The 20,403-nt window shown below is 39.2% G+C and overlaps 3 protein-coding genes across 12 annotated transcripts in view; 2 read left to right on the forward strand and 1 right to left on the reverse strand.

The window, feature by feature from the left end:
* LOC100117187 (ribosomal protein S6 kinase 2 beta) overlaps nt 1-3,606 on the reverse strand; it is a 5,002-nt gene extending 1,396 nt beyond the window's left edge. Inside the window, exons 1-13 of the mRNA XM_008210261.2 lie at nt 3,591-3,606; nt 3,064-3,401; nt 2,713-2,907; nt 2,552-2,633; nt 2,304-2,464; nt 2,120-2,226; nt 1,871-2,048; nt 1,626-1,791; nt 1,399-1,554; nt 1,060-1,319; nt 747-995; nt 415-653; nt 78-339 (exon numbers count right to left, since the gene is read on the reverse strand). Of these exons, the coding sequence (XP_008208483.1) occupies nt 78-339; nt 415-653; nt 747-995; nt 1,060-1,319; nt 1,399-1,554; nt 1,626-1,791; nt 1,871-2,048; nt 2,120-2,226; nt 2,304-2,464; nt 2,552-2,633; nt 2,713-2,907; nt 3,064-3,117 (2,109 nt within the window). The 5' untranslated portion in view covers nt 3,118-3,401; nt 3,591-3,606. The remainder of the gene's footprint in view (nt 1-77; nt 340-414; nt 654-746; nt 996-1,059; nt 1,320-1,398; nt 1,555-1,625; nt 1,792-1,870; nt 2,049-2,119; nt 2,227-2,303; nt 2,465-2,551; nt 2,634-2,712; nt 2,908-3,063; nt 3,402-3,590) is intronic.
* Nucleotides 3,607-3,982: 376 nt separating this feature from the next.
* Nucleotides 3,983-13,417, forward strand: LOC100117151 (JNK-interacting protein 3). Of its 10 annotated transcripts, none has more exons than XR_004344934.1 (19): nt 3,983-4,793; nt 5,199-5,518; nt 5,602-5,767; nt 6,089-6,499; nt 6,584-6,781; nt 6,852-6,887; nt 7,212-7,229; nt 7,402-7,459; nt 7,533-7,589; nt 7,664-7,999; nt 8,082-8,249; nt 9,151-9,352; nt 9,436-10,265; nt 10,343-10,562; nt 10,649-10,948; nt 11,023-11,220; nt 11,296-11,385; nt 11,529-11,589; nt 12,188-13,417. XR_004344934.1 is itself a non-coding variant. In XM_016987978.3 (19 exons), exons 2-19 carry the CDS (start codon nt 5,210-5,212, stop codon nt 12,189-12,191), a joined length of 3,648 nt encoding a protein of 1,215 aa, XP_016843467.1. In that variant the 5' UTR covers nt 3,985-4,793; nt 5,199-5,209; the 3' UTR covers nt 12,192-13,417. The 10 variants fall into 10 exon arrangements, 8 of the variants coding, with proteins under 8 accessions (XP_016843467.1, XP_008208482.1, XP_016843464.1 ...); XM_016987978.3 differs by having other exon boundaries at nt 3,985-4,793; nt 10,663-10,948; XM_008210260.4 differs by having other exon boundaries at nt 3,985-4,793; nt 5,602-5,722; nt 10,663-10,948.
* Nucleotides 13,418-13,543: 126 nt separating this feature from the next.
* Nucleotides 13,544-19,403, forward strand: LOC100117077 (catalase). Its single transcript, XM_031929512.2, has 8 exons — nt 13,544-14,195; nt 16,801-16,975; nt 17,071-17,212; nt 17,309-17,459; nt 17,542-17,721; nt 17,791-17,982; nt 18,084-18,320; nt 18,851-19,403. The coding sequence occupies exons 1-8, from the start codon at nt 13,827-13,829 to the stop codon at nt 19,250-19,252; spliced, it is 1,848 nt and encodes a 615-aa protein (XP_031785372.1). The 5' UTR covers nt 13,544-13,826; the 3' UTR covers nt 19,253-19,403.
* Nucleotides 19,404-20,403: the final 1,000 nt, after the last annotated feature.

The following is a 20,403-nucleotide window of genomic DNA, read 5'->3' on the forward strand; positions in this document are numbered from 1 at the left end:
AAAATTAGTTTGAAATCATTTCATGAGCTCCGATTCGATAATTGACCAGAAAAAGACGTTTTCTTATTTTTTAATACCTTCACGGTTACGGGATCCTTGGTGATGTCAGGCAAGAGATTAAGAGGTAGACGATGCCTGTTAACAATCCAAGGATGCTTCAATATATTTGCTGCGGTAGGCCTTCGCGCTGGGTCTACATGCAGCATACGTTTAACTAATTCTTTAGCTTCAGTCGAAATTTGACACCATACACCGGTCTCGATATCAATATAGCCACGCCCGATTCTATCCAAGATATCGTTTGCCGTATCTCCAGGTGTATTGGGAAATGGTATACGACTGCAAACAGCAATAGTTAATTTACATGAAGAATATGTCATTCATCGTGCGTCATTCAACAAAAAAAAAACATACCCGGATAACATTATGTATAGTAAAATTCCAAGCGACCAGATGTCACAGGCAGCATCGTATCCTTGACGTTTCAATACTTCTGGGGCTACAAAATTTGCTGTATAACAAGGCGTCATTAATAGGCCATTTTCGGCTCTCAGTTGCTTGGCAAAACCAAGATCGCAAATACACAAAGTCGAAGGATTAAAACCAGTCTTGGCATATAAAATGTTTGATGGCTTTATATCACGGTGAACAACCTGTATACAAATTTTTCAATCAGGATAATATTGTTACCAAATATTTTTATCAATGATTTAATTAAAATATATATTATGTAAATAAAACATTACCCCGTTTTCGTGAAGGTAGTGCACCACACTAGTAATAGTATATGTGACTTCTGCAGCTTCGGCTTCGGTAAAGTTACGACGCTGTAGCATTCTGTCTAAAAGTTCTCCACCACGCAACAATTCTAAAACGAGATAAACGTGTCTTTCGTCTTCATGAAGAGCTCTCAGAGTAACAATATGTGGATGTCTTCCATAACGTAACAATATTTCTATTTCTTCTGTTGGATCACGCTTTTTTCTATCAATCACCTGTAATATTAATTAATTTTAATTGATTCAATAATTTATGATTTTTTATTTCGTTTTTACTTACTTTAATAGCATACTCTGCTTTCGTTGCTTTATGAACAGCCAAATATACAGTACTATAACTTCCTTTTCCGATCTCTTGTTTAAAATCATATTCATCTGTTATACACGTCGGATTAACATATGTCGGAAAAGTAGTAGTTACGTTTTCAGACGGTTTATGCTCTGCATATACTTCGCGATCGTCTAGTAGGCACGGAGCTACAAAACTAAATCCGCGAAACAATTCATGAGCAGTGGCACTTGGTGGCACTCCTGGTGAATCTGTATAAATTCAAAGATCATAAGTATTGCCTTTTAACGATAATTTGGGTAAAAGAAAAAAAAATATTCGATGCGTTACCTCTAGGTGTTTTGCAAGTAAATTCATTATCAAAATAGAATGCGTCATCCTCTTGACTAACGGCTGGCTTGAACGGTGGCTTTATTTCTTTTTTGTACAATTTGTTCCAATCAATAGTTTCGAAAAATATATGATTTTTGATCTCATCTATACCATCTGCAAAATAAATTGTGACATTGAGTGATTGTTGCCTTTCTTGAAAAATTTATTGTCAATACTTTACTTACTAGAACCCAGTCTATTCGCAGGATTTCTTTTGAATAAAACCCGCAGGAGCGCCTGCGCTTCCGGCGATATTTCTTGTGGCATACCTAATTTGGCCTTCAGGATTTGAGTCATAGTTTCTTTACGATTGGCTCCTTGAAATGGTAATGCACCGGTTAGCATTTCAAACTAAAATATAATTAGAAATTTTGATTAAAACTTTCAGACAATAGTTTTAAAATCAAGTATCACAGTAAATCCTAAAAACCATTAAAACACCAAAACTCCACCAGTCAGCTGCAAATGAATGTCCTTTCCGGTTAACAATTTCAGGTGCCATGTATTCAACAGTGCCACAGAATGAGTAAGTCTGTGTATCATCAAGTGGCTGTTTACTCAAACCAAAATCTGTCAAAGCTATATGACCTTCTGTATCAAGTAAAATACTGAAAGAATTAAGTTGATTAAACTTTTTCATTAGACTAATGAAAAAAGAAGATAATTAGCAGTAACACACTTCTCTGGTTTCAAATCTCTGTAGATAATGCCAAGGCTGTGTACATGATCCAAAGCTAATGCTAATTCTGCTAAATAAAACTTGACATCTTCTTCTGTAAACATAAGCTGAAATAAAATTAAGAATATTTTTGTTATTATGACTGCTTTTAAACTAAGAAAAACGCATGTACCCCGAAACAAACCTGTTTGGACAATCTAGAAAACAAGTCACCTCCTCGCAAGAAATCAAGAATCAAATAAAGCTTTCCCTCAGTTTGGAACGCATAATGTAAACGCACTATAAAAGGGTGTTCCACGTCGACTAGAATGTTTCTTTCCATTTTTGTTCTTACTCTATCTCGAACTGAAAAAAGTACAAGAGCAGGCATATTGTAAGAATATGTTTCACCCAAAGTGTTAACCCAAGCAATATAACTTTTTCAAACATCACCTTTGAGTGTTGCTTTCCTCAAGACCTTCATGGCATAAAGAGTCCCACTATCCTTTCCCACAGTTTTTCTCACCAAAAATACCTAAAGTTTTAAACATCGTCGTTATATTGCTGTGATACAAAGATTACACAGGAAGTAAAGGTAATCAGTCGTATGTTACCTTGCCAAATGAGCCTTGCCCAAGAACTTTAAGAAGTTCAAAGTGCCTGGGTTCTGCTTTCTCGTGGCCATCCCGAACAAGATCTCGAACTTCAATTTCATGAGACTCTGAGCAGCCATTCGAGTGAGCTTCTACAGAACTTCTTGGAATCATGTTCTCTTCTTGACTTTCAGCAGATAGAATTTCTGAAGTCTGCTGTAAATATATGATAAAGCGTACATTTTTAATGATTTTCCAGTATGAATCAAGGCTGCGACACTTATATCAGCTTCAAAAGATAAGAGGAATGAGCAAATAAAAAAAGCAAGAAATTAATGGAAAAGTCAGGCTTCTTTTGCCAGAAACCCTTACCTTTTCATTTACTTGCTCATGATTCCAAGGGACTGTTAGCGTAGCCAACGGCATTTTCGTAGCTGTAAGTTACTTGGTTGGCTGCAGAAAGTTCTCGCGAGCAACGTATGCGCGACAGTTCCTCTTAATCTCTAACATTTAGCACAACCCTGAGTGAGTAATCGAGGAGGTGAGAGCGCGATATCTATGGGTTCCGTTTCACGGCTGTACGATGTCGTGTGTATCCCTCGAACGGCTCGAACAAACAGCAGCAGACGCAATCTGTTGAATGGCTGCTCTTTCCGCTCCGTCTTCTATGTTGCCGCTGTCAGATTTGTAGCCGCCCGTTCGCGCGGATGCTGTGCAAAGAGTTAAGTGTTAACGCATAGATTATATCGCCGCCGAGGTTAACCGTTGGCGCATGTATTGACCACGACTGTATACACCTATACAATTAACCGATATCCTTCCTAAATCCTATCCCTATATGTACACACCCCCACCCGTACATATTCACATCCCATGAATAAATCTGCACATATACCTACAGGGTACATGCAAGTATAAGCTCCGCCTACAACGCCTGCAATGTGTGCAATCTGTTCTGTTCATCCGCGCAGCTGACCTTCCTTACCATGTAATGTTTGTCAGGATATGTTGTATAGCATCAGTGATCAGATACGATACCCCCAAAGCAAAACAAATACGACATACGAGCACGTTCTTTGTTTAGATTTTCATTCCAAATAAACGATAATAATTTCGTTTAAATTCAAATAAGTAAGTATTTTGATATTAATCGATGTGGCTTTGTTTGTGTGATATTTTCTTTACCTACTGTATAGAGTTACCAACAGTTGATAAGGAAAGGCGTCAAAGCTAATTATTACTTTTTCACGTCACACTATATAGGTATGTATATCATATACGCCACGGACAGGGAGCAAGAGAGAGAGAAAGGGAGAGGGAGAGACTTTGCACTTTGCAGGCGAAGTACCTATATACGCGAACGCGAGTAAAAAAGAAATCAAAGCGAGCAGTGTGTTACTGCTGACGACGGCTGTTTTCGACTTGGCGCAATGAGATTGCGCGACAGGAGATAGGTGTGCTGATATTTCGTGTGCTCACTGCTCTCCGCTCCGAATGATCCAAGTGAGCCTGCTCGGACACCCATGTTTATCAAGAGCCAAATAGTGAAAAAGCCAAGGCGCAGGACACTGATAGACGGGTGGACAATGCAGAAGCTGCTGCTGACGATACAGCTGTAATTCGTGTACAGGGCGTTCGCTCATCGCTGCGATGTTTACGAGGACGACGACGAGTAGGAGGTGGAGCCATCGCCTTTTGTAAGGCGATTGTCCCGATAAATATTACGTGCATAGGAGCTTCGGGCCTCTAATTCTGGGCGGCACCTCGCGGGCCTTCGACGATAGTATATTATAAGTAGTCAGCAAGTGCTATATGTATATATATAATTTTATATATATATATATATATATATAGGTGTGTACATAATGCGTAAATAATGCAACCACACTGTAACAACTGACACGTCCAGCAGAAAAAAACGCTTCGTTCAAATGTATGCCTTGACTAGTTGCGAGCAGTCCTTTTATGTAAATTCATCAGAGACAAGTTTCCTGTTGAGAATGAAGAAACGCCTGAGCAAGACTACAGTGTGAGGAATAAACGAATCTCTTTCTTCTGTTCCTGCTCTAAACACGTTGAAATAGAATAAATAATCTTTCAAGGTACGCAACAATTTTTACCTACTTTTCCTTGAACAAATTTCCTTTTTCATTCATTGATTCATCCAGACCAAAATGGTCTGCTAAAAGATTTCTACTGCTATATTTTACTACAACTCCAATTCTACAGTTAATTAAAGATAGATTTGCGAAAGGGTATATAAATAACAAATATTCCAAACTTCCAAAGAAGACGTGTAGGAACTTTTGTAGAATTTTTGTAGTTTTTACTCTAGTGAAGGCTTTTCCTCTTGCGTTTGGCACAAAGCCAATCGCTATAGAGACATTTATTTTGTAAAATACTATTTTTAAAACATTTGTTCCCATGTATTATACATACAAAAATATTAAATTAACACTAATTCAACTTTATGCCATCATACTAATGAATTACTGTTTACTTTCTAGTTTTAGTAGAAATGGCGGAAATCAAAATGGATCAAGAGACGGTATATGGCACACATGAGGACAGTCATGTTGTCATGTCGGAAAAAGTACAATCTTTGGCTGGTAGTATTTATCAGGAATTTGAGAGGATGATTGCCAGATATGATGAAGATGTGGTTAAGGAACTTATGCCATTACTAGTCAATGTGCTAGAGTGCCTAGATATTGCATACACGCAAAATCAAGAGCACGAAGTAGAGCTGGAGCTACTTAGGGAGGATAATGAGCAGCTTGTCACTCAATATGAAAGAGAGAAACAACTTCGAAAAACATCGGATCAAGTAAAATATATTACAAATTCTAATAACTCTCTATTATGCATCCAATCTCTAAAACATATATCTCTATTATTTATTTTTAACAGAAATTGCTAGAACTAGAGGATGCTGCAGAAGATGAACGCAAAGAATTAGTTTCAAAAATTGATAGCCTGGAATCTATTGTTAGGATGTTGGAACTCAAAACCAAGAATTCTCACGACCACGGTACAAATGTCAATGTCAACTCCAGTCAAAGAAAAACCCCTCACAGTAGAGTAGTTTATTTTGAGTTTATTTTATGTTCAGTTTATGATTTTTTCTTTGTGCTTTTTTTTCACAAATTATAAGGGGATTTAGAAATAATGCATTGAATCTCATTCTGCTTGTATGTTTTGTGTCAAGCTTGTTCTTTTTTGTTATCATTTCATTTGCAACTTAGAGTTTTTTTATTATTTCCTTTAAATTACCATTGGCTTGCATCCTCATTTTCATTTATATTTCCAAAAAAATATCGTTATTGGACCCATTGCCAACCATATTAGGATGTTCGCGGGACTTATTCATTTTGTAAAATAATACTTTTAATTTTAGTTGTTCGTTTGGAGGAAAAAGAATCGGAGTTGAAACGTGAATATTCCCGGTTACATGATCGGTATACGGAATTATTCAAAACTCATGTTGATTATATGGAAAGAACGAAGATGCTCGTCGGTAGCACAGAAAGATTAGAAAATTCAACGGCTAATAACCGAGGTCCCGGTCGTTTACCACCACTCGGAATGGCACATATGTCACGAAGTTCAGGCCCTCTTAGTTACGGATTCCAAAGTTTAGAAGCTAGCATGATTGAAGGAGATATTCAAGAGGAAAGTCCACCTGATGCAGCAAGTTTGAGAACAGAAATGTTAGACAGCAGCAGTGAAGCGACTGTAGAAACGTCCGATAAGAGTCAGCTAACAGATCAACCAGTTCAAGAAAACAAAACTACAGATATTTCCAGACGTAAGTATAATTCAATTTGTTTTATAGCAGTATACATATGTAATAAACATCAATAGCAATATGCAAATCTCGATTACTTTAAAGATGTGAGTCCAGAAACGGAAACAGCACCGCCTATAATTACACCGACATCACCACGAGTAGAAAAATTAGCTACAACTCCTGGAGGAAGAAGTCGAACGGATAGAGAAGAACGCCGTAGTGCTAACACTTTATATCAAGAAATCAGTTTTCAAGATGCCGACGCTTTAGGAGAAATGGATGAGGGAGCTGATATTACAGGTGCGTATTACGGATATTATAATTTAATTCTAAATTAAATACATCCCAATAATGCATCACATATTAACAGGAAGCTGGGTTCATCCAGGGGAATACGCTTCGTCAGGTATATACCAAGCAAAAATTTGCTCGAGTTCTAAATATGTTCATATTGTAACAGTGACATGTCTATAGTAAAAACAAAAAAAAACTGTAACATTTTTCTTACTTTTTTAAATTGTCAGTTTACATAGTTATATGTTGTTAAAGTGACTTATTAATTTGAAGAAATTTGATTTTATTGACAGAGCATGCCAACTGTAACAAAAGTTTCTAAGTGATTTAACAGTCTGCTAACTAATAATTTTCATGTTTGTGTCAATGCTGTCCTCCTGTTTCCATGAAATCTTCGTTTAATGATGCATGCAACGAATAACCTACATACATGCAGTTAACGACAACTTCTTTGGTAAGAGATTACAATTCTCAATGAAAAATTAATGCTACTCTGCAAATCGGGCATGGCTTATTCAATAATTATATAAATAGCTATTGTACATATCTTATACATGGATGTTAGATACACATTTCGCCACGTTCTAAATTATATTGATTTTTAAATAAACTATTTTATTTTTCAGGCATGGGCAAGGAGGTTGAAAACTTGATCATGGAAAATAATGAACTTTTGGCAACAAAGTAAAAAATATTTTTCTATAAAAGTGTTAAAGCGTGTTTCTGAACAATGACTAATGTGCTTAATTTATTACAGGAACGCCTTGAATATCGTAAAGGATGATTTGATTGTAAAAGTTGATGAATTGACTGGGTAATTGAGTTACTTAATATAAAAGCTTATTTATTGTGGATGCATCATTAATCATTATGTTTATCAAAATATAGGGAACAAGAGGTACTTAGAGAAGAAATACGCGGTCTGCACCAAGCAAGAGATCGTCTTCGACAGCGAGTTTTAGCTTTGGAAGAGGAACTGAAGAAAGTAAAAGAAGAAGCTGAAACTGCAGCGAAAGCAACAAAGAGCGACGATGAAGAGGAAGTCCCATTAGCACAAAGAAAGAGGTTTACGAGAGCTGAGATGGCGAGAGTACTAATGGAGAGAAACCAATATAAAGAAAGATTTATGGAATTACAAGAAGCCGTCCGATGGACAGAAATGATACGTGCAAGCAAGACAGATCCATCTAGCATATCTGGTGGAAAGCAAACATTTTGGAAATTGTAATACTCTTATGAATTATTACAAGCTTTGTCTATTAAACAAATTTGAATTTGAATTGTTAAAATTTTTGTTTATCACCAGTTTTAGCAACCTCTTCACTGGTCCAGCGGACCGGGGACCTCTAGTACGCGGACCACACATCCGATACAGCGCTCCAGCCAATCAAGTAGTTCCAGCTGCTCCTCTGGATATGATGCGCAGGAGAACGCTTAAAAATCGACATGATTTTCTTGACCAAGGAGACACCATGTGAGAAATGATATAGTTTAAATTCTTCACATATATTATTTTCAGTTATAGATTTTATGGCGAGGCTCTTATATTTTTATTAATTTTATACACTGTTATTTATTTAGTCAATGCTTACTATTATCGAAGTGAAGTTTTGTCCTCTGGTTCATTTTATTTTATTTATTTTCGACAATGTTGCATGCTTTGGTTACGAATGTAGTAATTCTGGATTATGTGTACAGTGAACATTATTCAGATCTTATTTATTTTTTTTTAATATACAAGAAGAAGGCATTTTACGGCTACGTTGGGCTACGCTGTGTTGGTTTTCTTTCGATTTGAAAGAATGCAACTGAGAACTTTTATAATATATTTATGCCAAAAAATGCAGTTACCTAAATGTATAATCGGGTTGTAAATTGTATATAGATTATAGGTGTACATATTTTGTTATATTTTGAGAGGAAAAAATCTATCCATCGTAGAATAAATGGAATTCTGTTTACGTTTTAAACTCTGACTTTTATTTGATTATTGAGGAATATTGCTTTGGGTATTTTACTCTGGGTCAGCACCTAATTTCTTCCCTGTGATGCAATCAAGAACTCCCAGCTTTTCACCTTAGATTATTTAAGTAACAGGTAATATAGTTTCATCTTTCTCTACTGCTTCCACCCTTTTTAAGTTTTTAAGGTTTGCATCCAAAATACTTATTTACAATCATCAATCAAATTGAATTCATGTTTGGCTACGTCTGTCTTACATCGACTTTTCTTACAATATCACTAGATTTAACATTGCTAATTGTCATTTATAATTAACGTAGACTTAAACAAGTAGATATTCATAACACCGCAATTCGTCTTTTTAATTACTCCAGTTAGTTTTTAAAATATTATTTTGAAATGTTTGATTCCAGGTCATCTGAGAAACTTGTGGCAAGGCGTGCAAATGAAAGAAGAGAACAGTATCGTCAGGTTAGAGCCCACGTCCGGAAAGAAGACGGACGGTTGCAAGCTTATGGATGGAGTTTGCCTGGTAAACCAAGTGCTCCGACCCGCCAACCAGTACCAGTACCTGTATATTGCAGACCTCTACAAGAAACCGAGCCCGGAATGAAAGTCAGTTTGCCCGTTATTCCTCGTCAAGGAAACATTTATTTTCGTTGTGATATAAATTATAAATAATTTGACATCTAATGTAGATTTGGTGCGGAGCTGGAGTCAACATGAGTGGTGGAAAAACTCGCGACGGAGGTTCTATGGTAGGAGGTAGTGTCTTTTATGCAGCAGAGGCTCGAGAAATAAACAACGACCTTAAGGCTGAGCCTGAAGATGCCATCGAACACTTAGATAAGGAACTGCAAGAAAGTGAACAGAGAAGGCTCGAAGCCGAGAGGCAGGAGCAGCAATTGACTTCGCACGTGTGGATCTGCACGTCCACGCAGAAGATGTCGAAAGTTACTGTGATAGATGCCAATAATCCAGCCGAGATACTCGAAGTTTTTAACGTTTGTGAGAGCCATTTACTGTGCATCGCTAGTGTGCCTGGTGCTAAGGAGAGCGATTACGGAGATATCAACGACTACGTACAGGTGGATAAAGAAATTGATAATCAAGCGGAGATTGCCCTTTCGGACGAAAACCAAGCGGAAACTGGGGAACCAAAAATTGTAGAAATAACCAAATCAGGTAATACGTCTCCAGAAGAGAAATCAGAGCAAACACGTGAGGTTGGTTCGGATCCCAGTTTGGCGACAGAACCACCAAGCTTGGAAGTTGACGCTGAAACTGTCAATCTAGGAAAAATTCGCTTTGTGAAAACTCCTCCTGAATCTAATTCTCTGCCAGAAACTACAAAAGACGATGACGAGAAAGCTGATGAAGGCGACGCTCCAATTGAAAAAATGTCTTCTATTCAACCGACCATGTGGCTCGGAGCTCAAAATGGAGCTGTGTTTGTTCACTCTGCTGTGGCCAAATGGTCGGTGTGTTTACACACTGTTCAGCTACAAGATGCTGCTCTTGCAATTGTGTAAGTACAGTGGAAAGCGCTACCTAAAGATACGCGCATTAATGGACATAGTTGTTAATTGCTTTTTTTACGCGCAGGCACATTCAAGGCCGTGTATTAGTCGCGTTAGCCGATGGTACGGTTGCGATTTTTAAAAGAGGAGTTGATGGTCAGTGGGATCTATCCCAGTACCATGTCATCACATTAGGAAGCCCACAACATTCTATTAGATGTATGAGTGTTGTACTAGGGAAAACTGTGTGGTGCGGTTACCGTAATAAAATTCACGTCATTGATCCTATTTCGCTGTCACTCGAGGTAATTTACGATACTTTGAAATTTCATGTATTCTCCTAACGCGTTTATTTCTTTAGAAAAAGACAAGGAATATGTGAAACCATAAGATTTTCCATTGCAGTGCACCGTTGATGCTCATCCACGCCGAGAATCACAAGTACGACAGCTGGCCTGGCTTGGCGAGGGCGTCTGGGTCAGCATTCGGCTGGACTCGACATTAAGACTGTATCACGCTCATACATACCAACATTTGCAAGATGTTGATATAGAGCCTTACGTTAGTAAAATGCTCGGCACTGGAAAATTGGGCTTTTCCTTTGTACGAATTACAGCACTGCTCATATCTTCTAACAGACTATGGATCGGTACCGGTAATGGTGTCATTATCTCCGTTCCTCTATCTGAAAGTAAGACATCTTTTTCTTAGATCCATTACTTCTTTAGACAATAAGCATAACTTTTTTAAAATCAATCATCTCAGGTGCAGGAGGTTCTATGGCTGTGTCACGTGTTCAAACGGGAAGCGGTAAAGGCGATGCTCCCGGAGTTGGTGTTCGAGTCTTCGCTTCCGACCATGGCGTCACTCCAGGCAGTTTTGTTCCATACTGCAGTATGGCTCATGCACAACTTAGTTTCCATGGTCACAGAGATGCAGTAAAAATGTTTGTTGCCGTACCGGGTGAGTTGACGAATGCCGCCAATAAGAAAATCGAATGAGATGACAATAATCCATGTACATCATGTTAAATGCTAGGTCACGGTGGTCAAAGTGCAGCTTCAGACAATTCCCAACCAGCTATGCTTGTTTTATCTGGAGGAGAGGGATACATTGACTTCCGAGTTGGTAAGTATTCGGTTAATGGTGAATAGCAATAATAAAATTAACAAATTGGGATGCAAAAATCCGCATTGATTGGCCTAATTCGACGTAAAAGCTGTTACTAAAACAGAAGTTTAAAATTTCGTTCGACATGCTTATAATTTCAGCAGATGAAGCTGAGGATGAAAGTGACGTGGCTACACATCTAATTGTATGGCAATTAGTCAGGTATGCCCCCAGAGAGTACCGGGATGCACATGAGCCTGCTCTACAATTATCATTAAGCATTTGTTGATTAACCATGAATGCATAGGCGTATAAATAGCAGAAATCAATTTTTTCAACTTATTCTCAAACCTAATATGCCAAGCTATTACTATAACCACGTTTCTGAAAAAAATTGATTAACTATTCGTGTTGGTAGATCTGGTGATAATAACATAATAATACATTTGGTGGAAACGCAAATGGGATTGGTATAATTGACTAAAACATGCTTGAATTCACAAATTTACAATAATAACATCATGCAATATACTAACAATAACTTAAATCATTTTGCATCATACCAGCTCTCTGTAAAAAATTTTCTACTCTCATTTCTTATCAGAAAACGGAGATTGTTTTTTCATTCTCTATGCTCTCTGGGGGTTGGATTGTGATAGGAAATGCTATTGTATTTAGCAAAATATTTACGAAAAATTTTCAGAGACTGCCTTGAAGTATTTAGAATACATGTTTGTTAAACTACTAATTTAAAGAATTTAGTATGGAAAAAGGATGTAAAAACATTTTTAATATTCAATAATGACTTTCGCTTTTTCAGGTGACGGTGAAGATGCCGAGGAAGGAATTGACAGAGCTACCGTACAGGCAGTGTCAAATACAGAAGAACAAGGTGAACAGAGTCATTTGATAGTGTGGCAAGTGCAATGTCCGATGCCAGTGACAAATGCCTAGTCTTGTTGAACGAACGAATAGTTCCTTCAGGGGGTCAATAGGATACCTGGCCTAGCTTCGTCTATTTAGCAACGACCCGTCGGCATTGAAACATTCAAGTTCGACTGAAAAGAACAGCACCACCATTGGGTGACCAACCAAATTGCCAAATTTAAGAAGGCTTGTGCTTCAGGGGGATTTTAATACTACTAGCGTATTTACAGTGACGAAAACGTTGTTGGCAATTTGATAACTCGACGATTGTAGAAAATTTAATTAACTTGCAGTCTGTTAAAAATTGCAATTATTATTATTATTATTATTATTCTTATTATTATTATTGTATTTTTGCTGTACCCCCTTCACTTACGTCTGTTGATGCGTATTAATTAATCAAGTATATTTAAAAAAAAGTTTGCACGTTCATGCGATAAACTTTTCTGGAGGGTACAAATTTTAGAAATGATTTTTGTGAAATGTTATATTTCATACTGACATATTATATTAAGTAAGTTTGTGCATTGCTTAAAGCCACATATACTGCGCGAACGAACTTTGGCAGTAATTTATTTATATCTTACCAATATTATGTGTACATGTGTAAGGCTCCTTATCAATGAAATATACAATACGCGCATCAAGCTAAGATTAGATTAAGTCATTGAAAAAATGTATGTCGGATATATTTTTTTTTTATTTATTAACAAAATCAATAATTATTTCTATCAACAAATAACTTTGGTATTGAATCAGCAAACAAATTTGTAGGAAAATATTACTTGGATTTTGTAAATAATACAATGTTGATACGAGAAAAAGATATTTGTTGTGTTATGCAGTCTTTATTAAGAAACAATGAAGGGAGCATGCTTGCTTCCTTTTTTTCTTTCAAAAAAGACTGTTTTGAATCTCCTACCAAAGATGCAGGTCTAATATAAAAATATTCATGTGGCGAAATAGGATTGTATAATAAACATGCAAACATTTTGGCTGCTATTCAAACCGATGTGTGCACATCAAATTAATTTGATTTCTATGTGTCGAGCCAGAAATTCTGTGTACTTGGCTCGAACAAATGGTGACCGTAAAAAATAAAAAAAAAATTACTGAATCACTACTAAGAGTTTACCATTACTTCAGGGCGACCAGTTATCATTTGTTTTTCTTCTTCTATATAGGTAAAAGAACAAACGACTGCTCTATATTTGAACAAGGAAAACCAGGTTACAATAAATATTAACTTCCAGTTGTCGACAGTGATAAAACATTTCATCCACGATATCACAGATAGCTAATTATTTAATTTTGACTTGTTTGTAATGAATCAAAGTAAGTGTCTTTCGATCAAGATGCATTTTGATAACAAAATGTGTATCGACTGATACAGCATCAATATAAAAATTTCTAATTTGTTTGAAATAACGAAGTTTCCTTCGAAGTATGGAAGATTCGTGCCAGCATGTAAAGCTTTCGAAGTAAAAGAAAAACGAGGACAATCAGTGCGTGTATATACATATCGGAGTCCCATGCTGCACGACGGCATGTTCGTCTGTATCAGTCGCTTCCAGCGCTATTTACTCCATTATGTAGTCGAGCGACAAGTAGCCACACTCACAGCCGCTGCCGAGTGCCCCCACTACTGGCCGCAGCGAGTCTCGAAAAGCAATAAAAGGTCGTACTATCAGAGCTGCCTCCATCGCCTGCAGTGGCACTCGAACTCGAGCTACGTACCGGTTTGCGCCTCCACAGTGACAAAGAACAAACCCGTTGAATACTTCACCGGCTGTCTCCTCTTAAACCGTATCTCCGCGACTAATACAAGCAGTAGAGAAGCCGCAACAATGTCTAGAGATCCTGCAGCTGAACAGCTCAACTCTTACAAGAAATCTGTCAAGGTTAGTTATCCTCATAGCACATAATACACATGTTCTACGTCTATTGCGACGTCGTAAGAATGCATTTCTCGCTGCGCTAAGTCATTGGCCGTCGTATAAAGTCATTAACAGCTACTCTCACGGCATTATATGGACGAGCTTGAGTGGAAAACAGGCAGGTTGTCGTGGCTATTACGAGTCGTTTGTTTATCATATCTATCTATCATAAGACTGAACTACGCGTTGCTTCATATAGGCGTCTGCTGGAGAAAAAACTCATCTTCATACCGTCTGTTGGAAAGGAACTACTGGTTATGCGCCGCATAGAAGTATATATGTATACATGACCAACCTGTTTATCGCGACACATCGGCGGGTATTTTTATCCAGATACAGAGACATTTTTGTCTGAACTCTCGAGCTCAATGAGAGCAGTGTTTTTGCAGATTTGAATAAATATTATCTCACGAGTTTCTTATCAATATTTCACTCCTCAAAATGTATACTTTCGCTTAAGAATTTCATGAGTCTGATACTGAAGTAGATCCTTGCTTTGACTGTTTTTTGAGTGGTTTTGAATTAATCGACAATTGCAACGTTTAAATTAAAAATAGTTTTTTATTATTGAATAAGAACATATGGGTAATAATAACGATAATCATCAAGGGATCGGGCTCTTCGCTATATTTACATAATAAAGTTCTTTATTTCAAACGAGAATCATTTCCGTTCCTTGAATATGCATGAAAACGGCAAACAAAAAGTAACCAATCGCGTGGTATAATTTGAGCAATTTTGCGCTCTATAATCGATAAAAAATAACGACCGCAACTTTTGTTTATCTTATGTACGTTCCTCGCCGGTATGCAAAATTTATCGACTATTCATCTTCAAGATTATAGACTGCAAAAAGCATAAAAAATGCTTAACTTCAAGAGATTATAAGTTGCTTTTCTTTTATTTGTTGCACCACTATAACCCAGTGGTGAATGAACCTAGCGAGCAGTTTTGTATTCTTTATTACACGAATGGATAACATCATTAGATGATAGGACATACAGTATTGTTGCTTTATGATTATCATTCGTGATAATTACGTTATAGTGCAATGTTGATAATATCATGCAATACATTCGTTTTTATTTATTATATTTTTAATTTATTTAAAAACGACGTGCTTATAATTTTATTTTGAAATGTGTTTTAGCAAAGTCATTGATTTGCTGTAGATCATCTTGATCAACGACGACGTAAAGTCAAAAGACTGCACTTGAAAATAAATGATTCATTTATAAACAGTGCCTATATGTATATTAAAAACCAAATTAGTAAAAATGTCATTATCTGAAATCGATCCATTTCTATATAACTGATGTATGTGTAATTTATAGCATAAAAAAGATACAGCCGATAAACTGCTAGAAGGAAAAATCGTGACTGATAAATTATTTTTTTACGAGGTAGAACGATGGCAGACACTGGGGTCTCAAAAATGTGTCAAAATTTGATTATAAGTTGCGTACATACTATAAGAGGTCGAGTATAATATTTGCATTGCTAACTCGTGCACAAAAATACACTTGCATTGGTAAAGTTTGGAATTAAAAGTGGCGCTCTTGTTTTATTTAGTAGTTGACAATCTCTGATACTAACATGTCAATGAATGTCGTGCAAAGTAAAAATAACTCGGACAATTGACTTTGCAAACAAACATCCTTTTTTGGCCGTTTTGTGAACTTGTGCAATATATACCTATATGATATTTTTTTTTTTTTTGGAAAATAAGACTTTATCGCGATGTAGCAAGTACCTTCATGCAAGCGTAATACGGGTAGTTTGTGCAAAAGTGCACGTTTTGATTAGAAATGAAGTTTATGCAATTGCATAAGCTAAAAATAATCTCTAAAGCTATATCGATATGCGTTTTTAAATAAACGCTGCTATGCCGGTGCTCGAAGGTATTTCTTTAACTCCATAATGATGAAAACCTTTTATGAGGAAAATTTCACGTCATTCTTTTTACGTCTTCCTTTTTACTTTTGTGGAATTCAGTAATTAATGTTCATGGACGATGTATTTCTCGAATTATCGTCGCTCCTTTTCGTTCAAAAACGTGTTCAGCTCCTACGATTACGTGAATTTTTTTTCTACGTAATATTCGTATTCAAAAATATTTACAAAAGTAATTATGCGAACAACCGTAAAAATGAATGAATCAACAGTGAGCTAGAGCTTTATCGGAAGTTCTGCTTCTCAACTGTACCGTCTTATATAGATACAAATATACAGAGGATGCAATAAATCACAAGCATATAATAATCAAACAATATACTCTAACCGCTGATGCGTATTCAGTTCTATTATGCGAGACAGAAGAATCGTGCTTAATATATATATATATATATATATATATATATATATATATATATATATATATATAGCATCGTTATAATATTATGTAACGCCAATATATATATATATATATATTGTATATATATATATATATGTGTGTGTGTGTGTGTATATATATATATATATATATACACACACACACACACACACACACACACACACACACACACACTGGTATGCAGAGATAACTAAAGAAGTGCGCGTTGAATTGCAGGGAGATCCCCCGACACTTCTCACTGGAAATGGAGCGCCGATCGCTAACAAAAAGGCCGCCCTCACGGTGGGCCCGCGGGGACCGATGCTTTTGCAGGACTTTGTGTACCTCGACGAGATGTCGCATTTCGACAGGGAGAGGATTCCCGAAAGAGTAGTCCACGCCAAAGGAGCCGGTAATTCTCACGCATGACAGTATAGCTATTTTTCAGTATACATAATATAGAGAGTGTTTAACGCCTCTTGCCGCTGATTGCGGGTTTGTCCGCAGGGGCCTTCGGTTACTTGGAGATCACTCATGACATCACGAAGTACTCGAAAGCCAAGGTTTTCTCGGGCATCGGAAAGAAGACGCCCGTCGCCGTGCGATTTTCCACCGTCGCTGGCGAGAGCGGTTCTGCCGATACGGTGAGGTACGCGATTTCGCATTGTTGCACCAATACATGACTCTGCGCTAATTCGAACGATATAATCACTCTTTGTTTCCCTATCTCGTTGAATCATTCCAGAGACGTGCGCGGCTTCTCCATGAAGTTCTACACGGAGGAGGGAATTTGGGATCTCGTTGGCAACAACACGCCGATCTTCTTCATCAAAGATCCCATGTTTTTCCCGAGCTTTATTCACACGCAGAAGAGGAATCCCGCGACGCATCTGAAGGTGAATTGAGCAATCGCGCAATTGAAAATCCTACGCGATTACCTTGTGAATAAAGGGGGAAAAAAATTCTCTTCCCATCTAGGATGCGGACATGTTCTGGGACTTTATCACTCTGCGACCGGAGTCGACGCATCAAGTGATGATCCTGTTCAGCGACCGCGGTATTCCCGACGGTCACCGACACATGAACGGCTACGGTTCCCACACTTTCAAGCTCGTTAACGACAAAAACGAATGGGTCTACTGCAAGTTCCACTTCAAGGTATGACCCACACAATGGCCCCGCTGTTGAGGCGCATAATAATCCTCGATTTCCATGTCCCGTGCTCAGACGGATCAGAAGATCAAGAACCTGATGTCCGACAAAGCGGCCGAGCTGAGCGCTACGGACCCCGACTACGGCATTCGCGACCTCTACAACGCGATCGCCAAAGGCGATTACCCCTCCTGGAGCTTCTACATCCAAGTGATGACGGCCCGAGAGGCCGAGACGTTCAGGTGGAATCCCTTCGACCTGACAAAGGTATAGTGGTGTCGGTAAGAGAATGCAACCATGCAGGACGAAATCTATCTACGTTATGTAATGGTCGGAATTTTTTACCATTTTTACCAACAATCGCAAAGGTCTGGCCCCACAAGGAATTCCCCTTGATACCGGTCGGCAAGCTAGTGCTCGACAAGAATCCGGAAAATTACTTTACCGACGTCGAGCAGGCCGCCTTCGACCCGGCTCACATGGTGCCCGGTATCGAGCCCAGCCCCGACAAAATGCTGCAGGGTCGGCTCTTCGCGTACGGCGACACCCACAGGCACCGGCTGGGACCCAACCACCTCCAATTACCCGTCAATTGCCCCTACAAGGTACGTATCGCGTGTACACGCATAGCAGCGCGCAAGTGCCTTAAGCGATCATCAGCACACGCACACACACACACACACACACACGGGCTATTGTGCGCATCGCCTATTCATTCAGCGGCATGAGAATAATCGCGCGAGAGAGGTATAATGTCTTCCGCTCATTATATCGGCGTGGTATAACATGTACAGCGGGAGAGTCGATTATAGTTTTTCCATTTGCAACATGTCTCTACTCTCGCTCTCTCTCTCTCTCTCTCTCTCTTGGATCTCGGACTAGTCGGCGGATTAGCCGCTAATGCGCGCGTCGCGTCTTTCGCCGGGAGCTCGGCAAATTAGTCAAACACGCTTAACTCCGAAAGCGCTTCCGAGCTGCTTCGACGCGGCTCCTAGCTTCTCGCTCGAACGGCGCTGTCCGCTGAAAATTCATAGCCGCGAGTCTTTTAAAATGTCTCGCTCTCGCTCCCCCTACTCTCTTATAAGTATGCCCGAGAAGCAATTAGCGGCCATTGTGCGCCGTCGTCTGTCCACAGATGATGCCGACGATAAATTACCAGCGCGACGGCTTCATGTGCCTGAACAATCAGGCCGGCGCGCCGAATTACTTCCCGAACAGCTTCAGCGGCCCGGAGGAGTGTCCGGCTGCCAAAGCGCCGAGTTTCCACGCGAGCGGCGACGTCGAGCGCCACGAGCCCGTCAACGAGGACGACTACGGCCAGGCGAGCCTCTTCTGGCGCAACGTCCTCAACGCCGAGGAGAAGAGCAGACTCGTCGAGAACATCGTCGGACACCTGAAGAACGCATCGAATTTCATCGTCGAGCGAGCTGTCAGGAACTTCTCGAATGTCGACGTCGAGCTCGGCAAGCGCCTCACCGAGGGTCTTCGCAAGTCTGGCTTGCAGATCAATGTGTCCGGCAAGTCGGCCAACCTCTGAAAGCTGCCATCGACTCGAATTTCATTATGTGCCCTTGCACGTTTATTATACCTATCCAGCCCCTGTACACTTGTTACTTCTCCTCCTTTCTTTCCACTATGTATATTGTTGTATAAGTGATGGTGCAATTAAAGCGTTTGTATTTTCTATATATTGTAATCTCTGTTTGTATGAAGCTCCTCGGCAACTTTGGCTTCTTTTCCGTTCGTCTCGCCGCTTCTGGCTACTTTCGCTCACTCGAGCGGAAAAACTAGTGTACTTTGACTCTTTGGGCTTTCTCTCGCGGTTTGTACTCGTCGCTCGCAAATGGAAGCAGGCGCCGATGTCGGTCGAAAAGCCCGGCCATCAGCAGTATTTTTTCCCCCTCCCCCCGCGCTCCATATTCCCTAAATACCTACGTACAGCCCTATACCAAGTGGGCGTCGCGGAGAAAAGCAGCCGCGCATTAATTGGCTGCTTGTCAAGCGCAGGATCGCGCGATGACCGGAAAAGGAGGCTCTATTAGAGCGTGTAGTCTCCACTCCAGCTGCGGGCGGGTTAATTACTCGCGGCGATCGTTTAAACAAGACGCGCGCAATTTTCGATCTCGCGAGTATAAGAGAGTCGAGTAGAGGGTGCAGTGGCTGGCGAGTGGAGAGAGGCAGAAGAATAGAATAGATATTGAAATATTGAATAAAAAATATAAAATACACACACGTTTGAAAATAAATACATGGTACGATCACAGAATACACAATAATATATCGCAGTTTGCGGTGGGATCACATAAAAAGCAAATGTTATAATGAACGCGAAAAGGCCTCCGTCACAATATGAAATAAAAGATGATTGGTATGTTAAGAGTTCCCGTGGTATGCCGCCCTAGCAGAGGATCTGTGCTTACGCTTACAGAAAACAACTCAGAGAGAGAGAGAGAGAGAGAGAGAGAGAAAAACAGCTCTTCGCGCGTGCGGACCATCAGCGGCCATCGGAGTTGCAGCGCATATATCGGATGGGGAGGGGAGGAAGCCTCTCTAAATCCCCCTTTTCGGGCGAGTAGCCTTTGACGAGGCAATATCCTCCGGGCCCCGAAGCTCTAATTATAAACTTGGTGCAGTAGCGGCGGCGGGAGGGGGACAGGCTTTGATGCAGGCGCGTAGCTATATAGCTTT

Source organism: Nasonia vitripennis, chromosome 4, assembly GCF_009193385.2.
Source record: "Nasonia vitripennis strain AsymCx chromosome 4, Nvit_psr_1.1, whole genome shotgun sequence".
NCBI classification, from domain to species: Eukaryota; Metazoa; Arthropoda; class Insecta; order Hymenoptera; family Pteromalidae; genus Nasonia; species Nasonia vitripennis.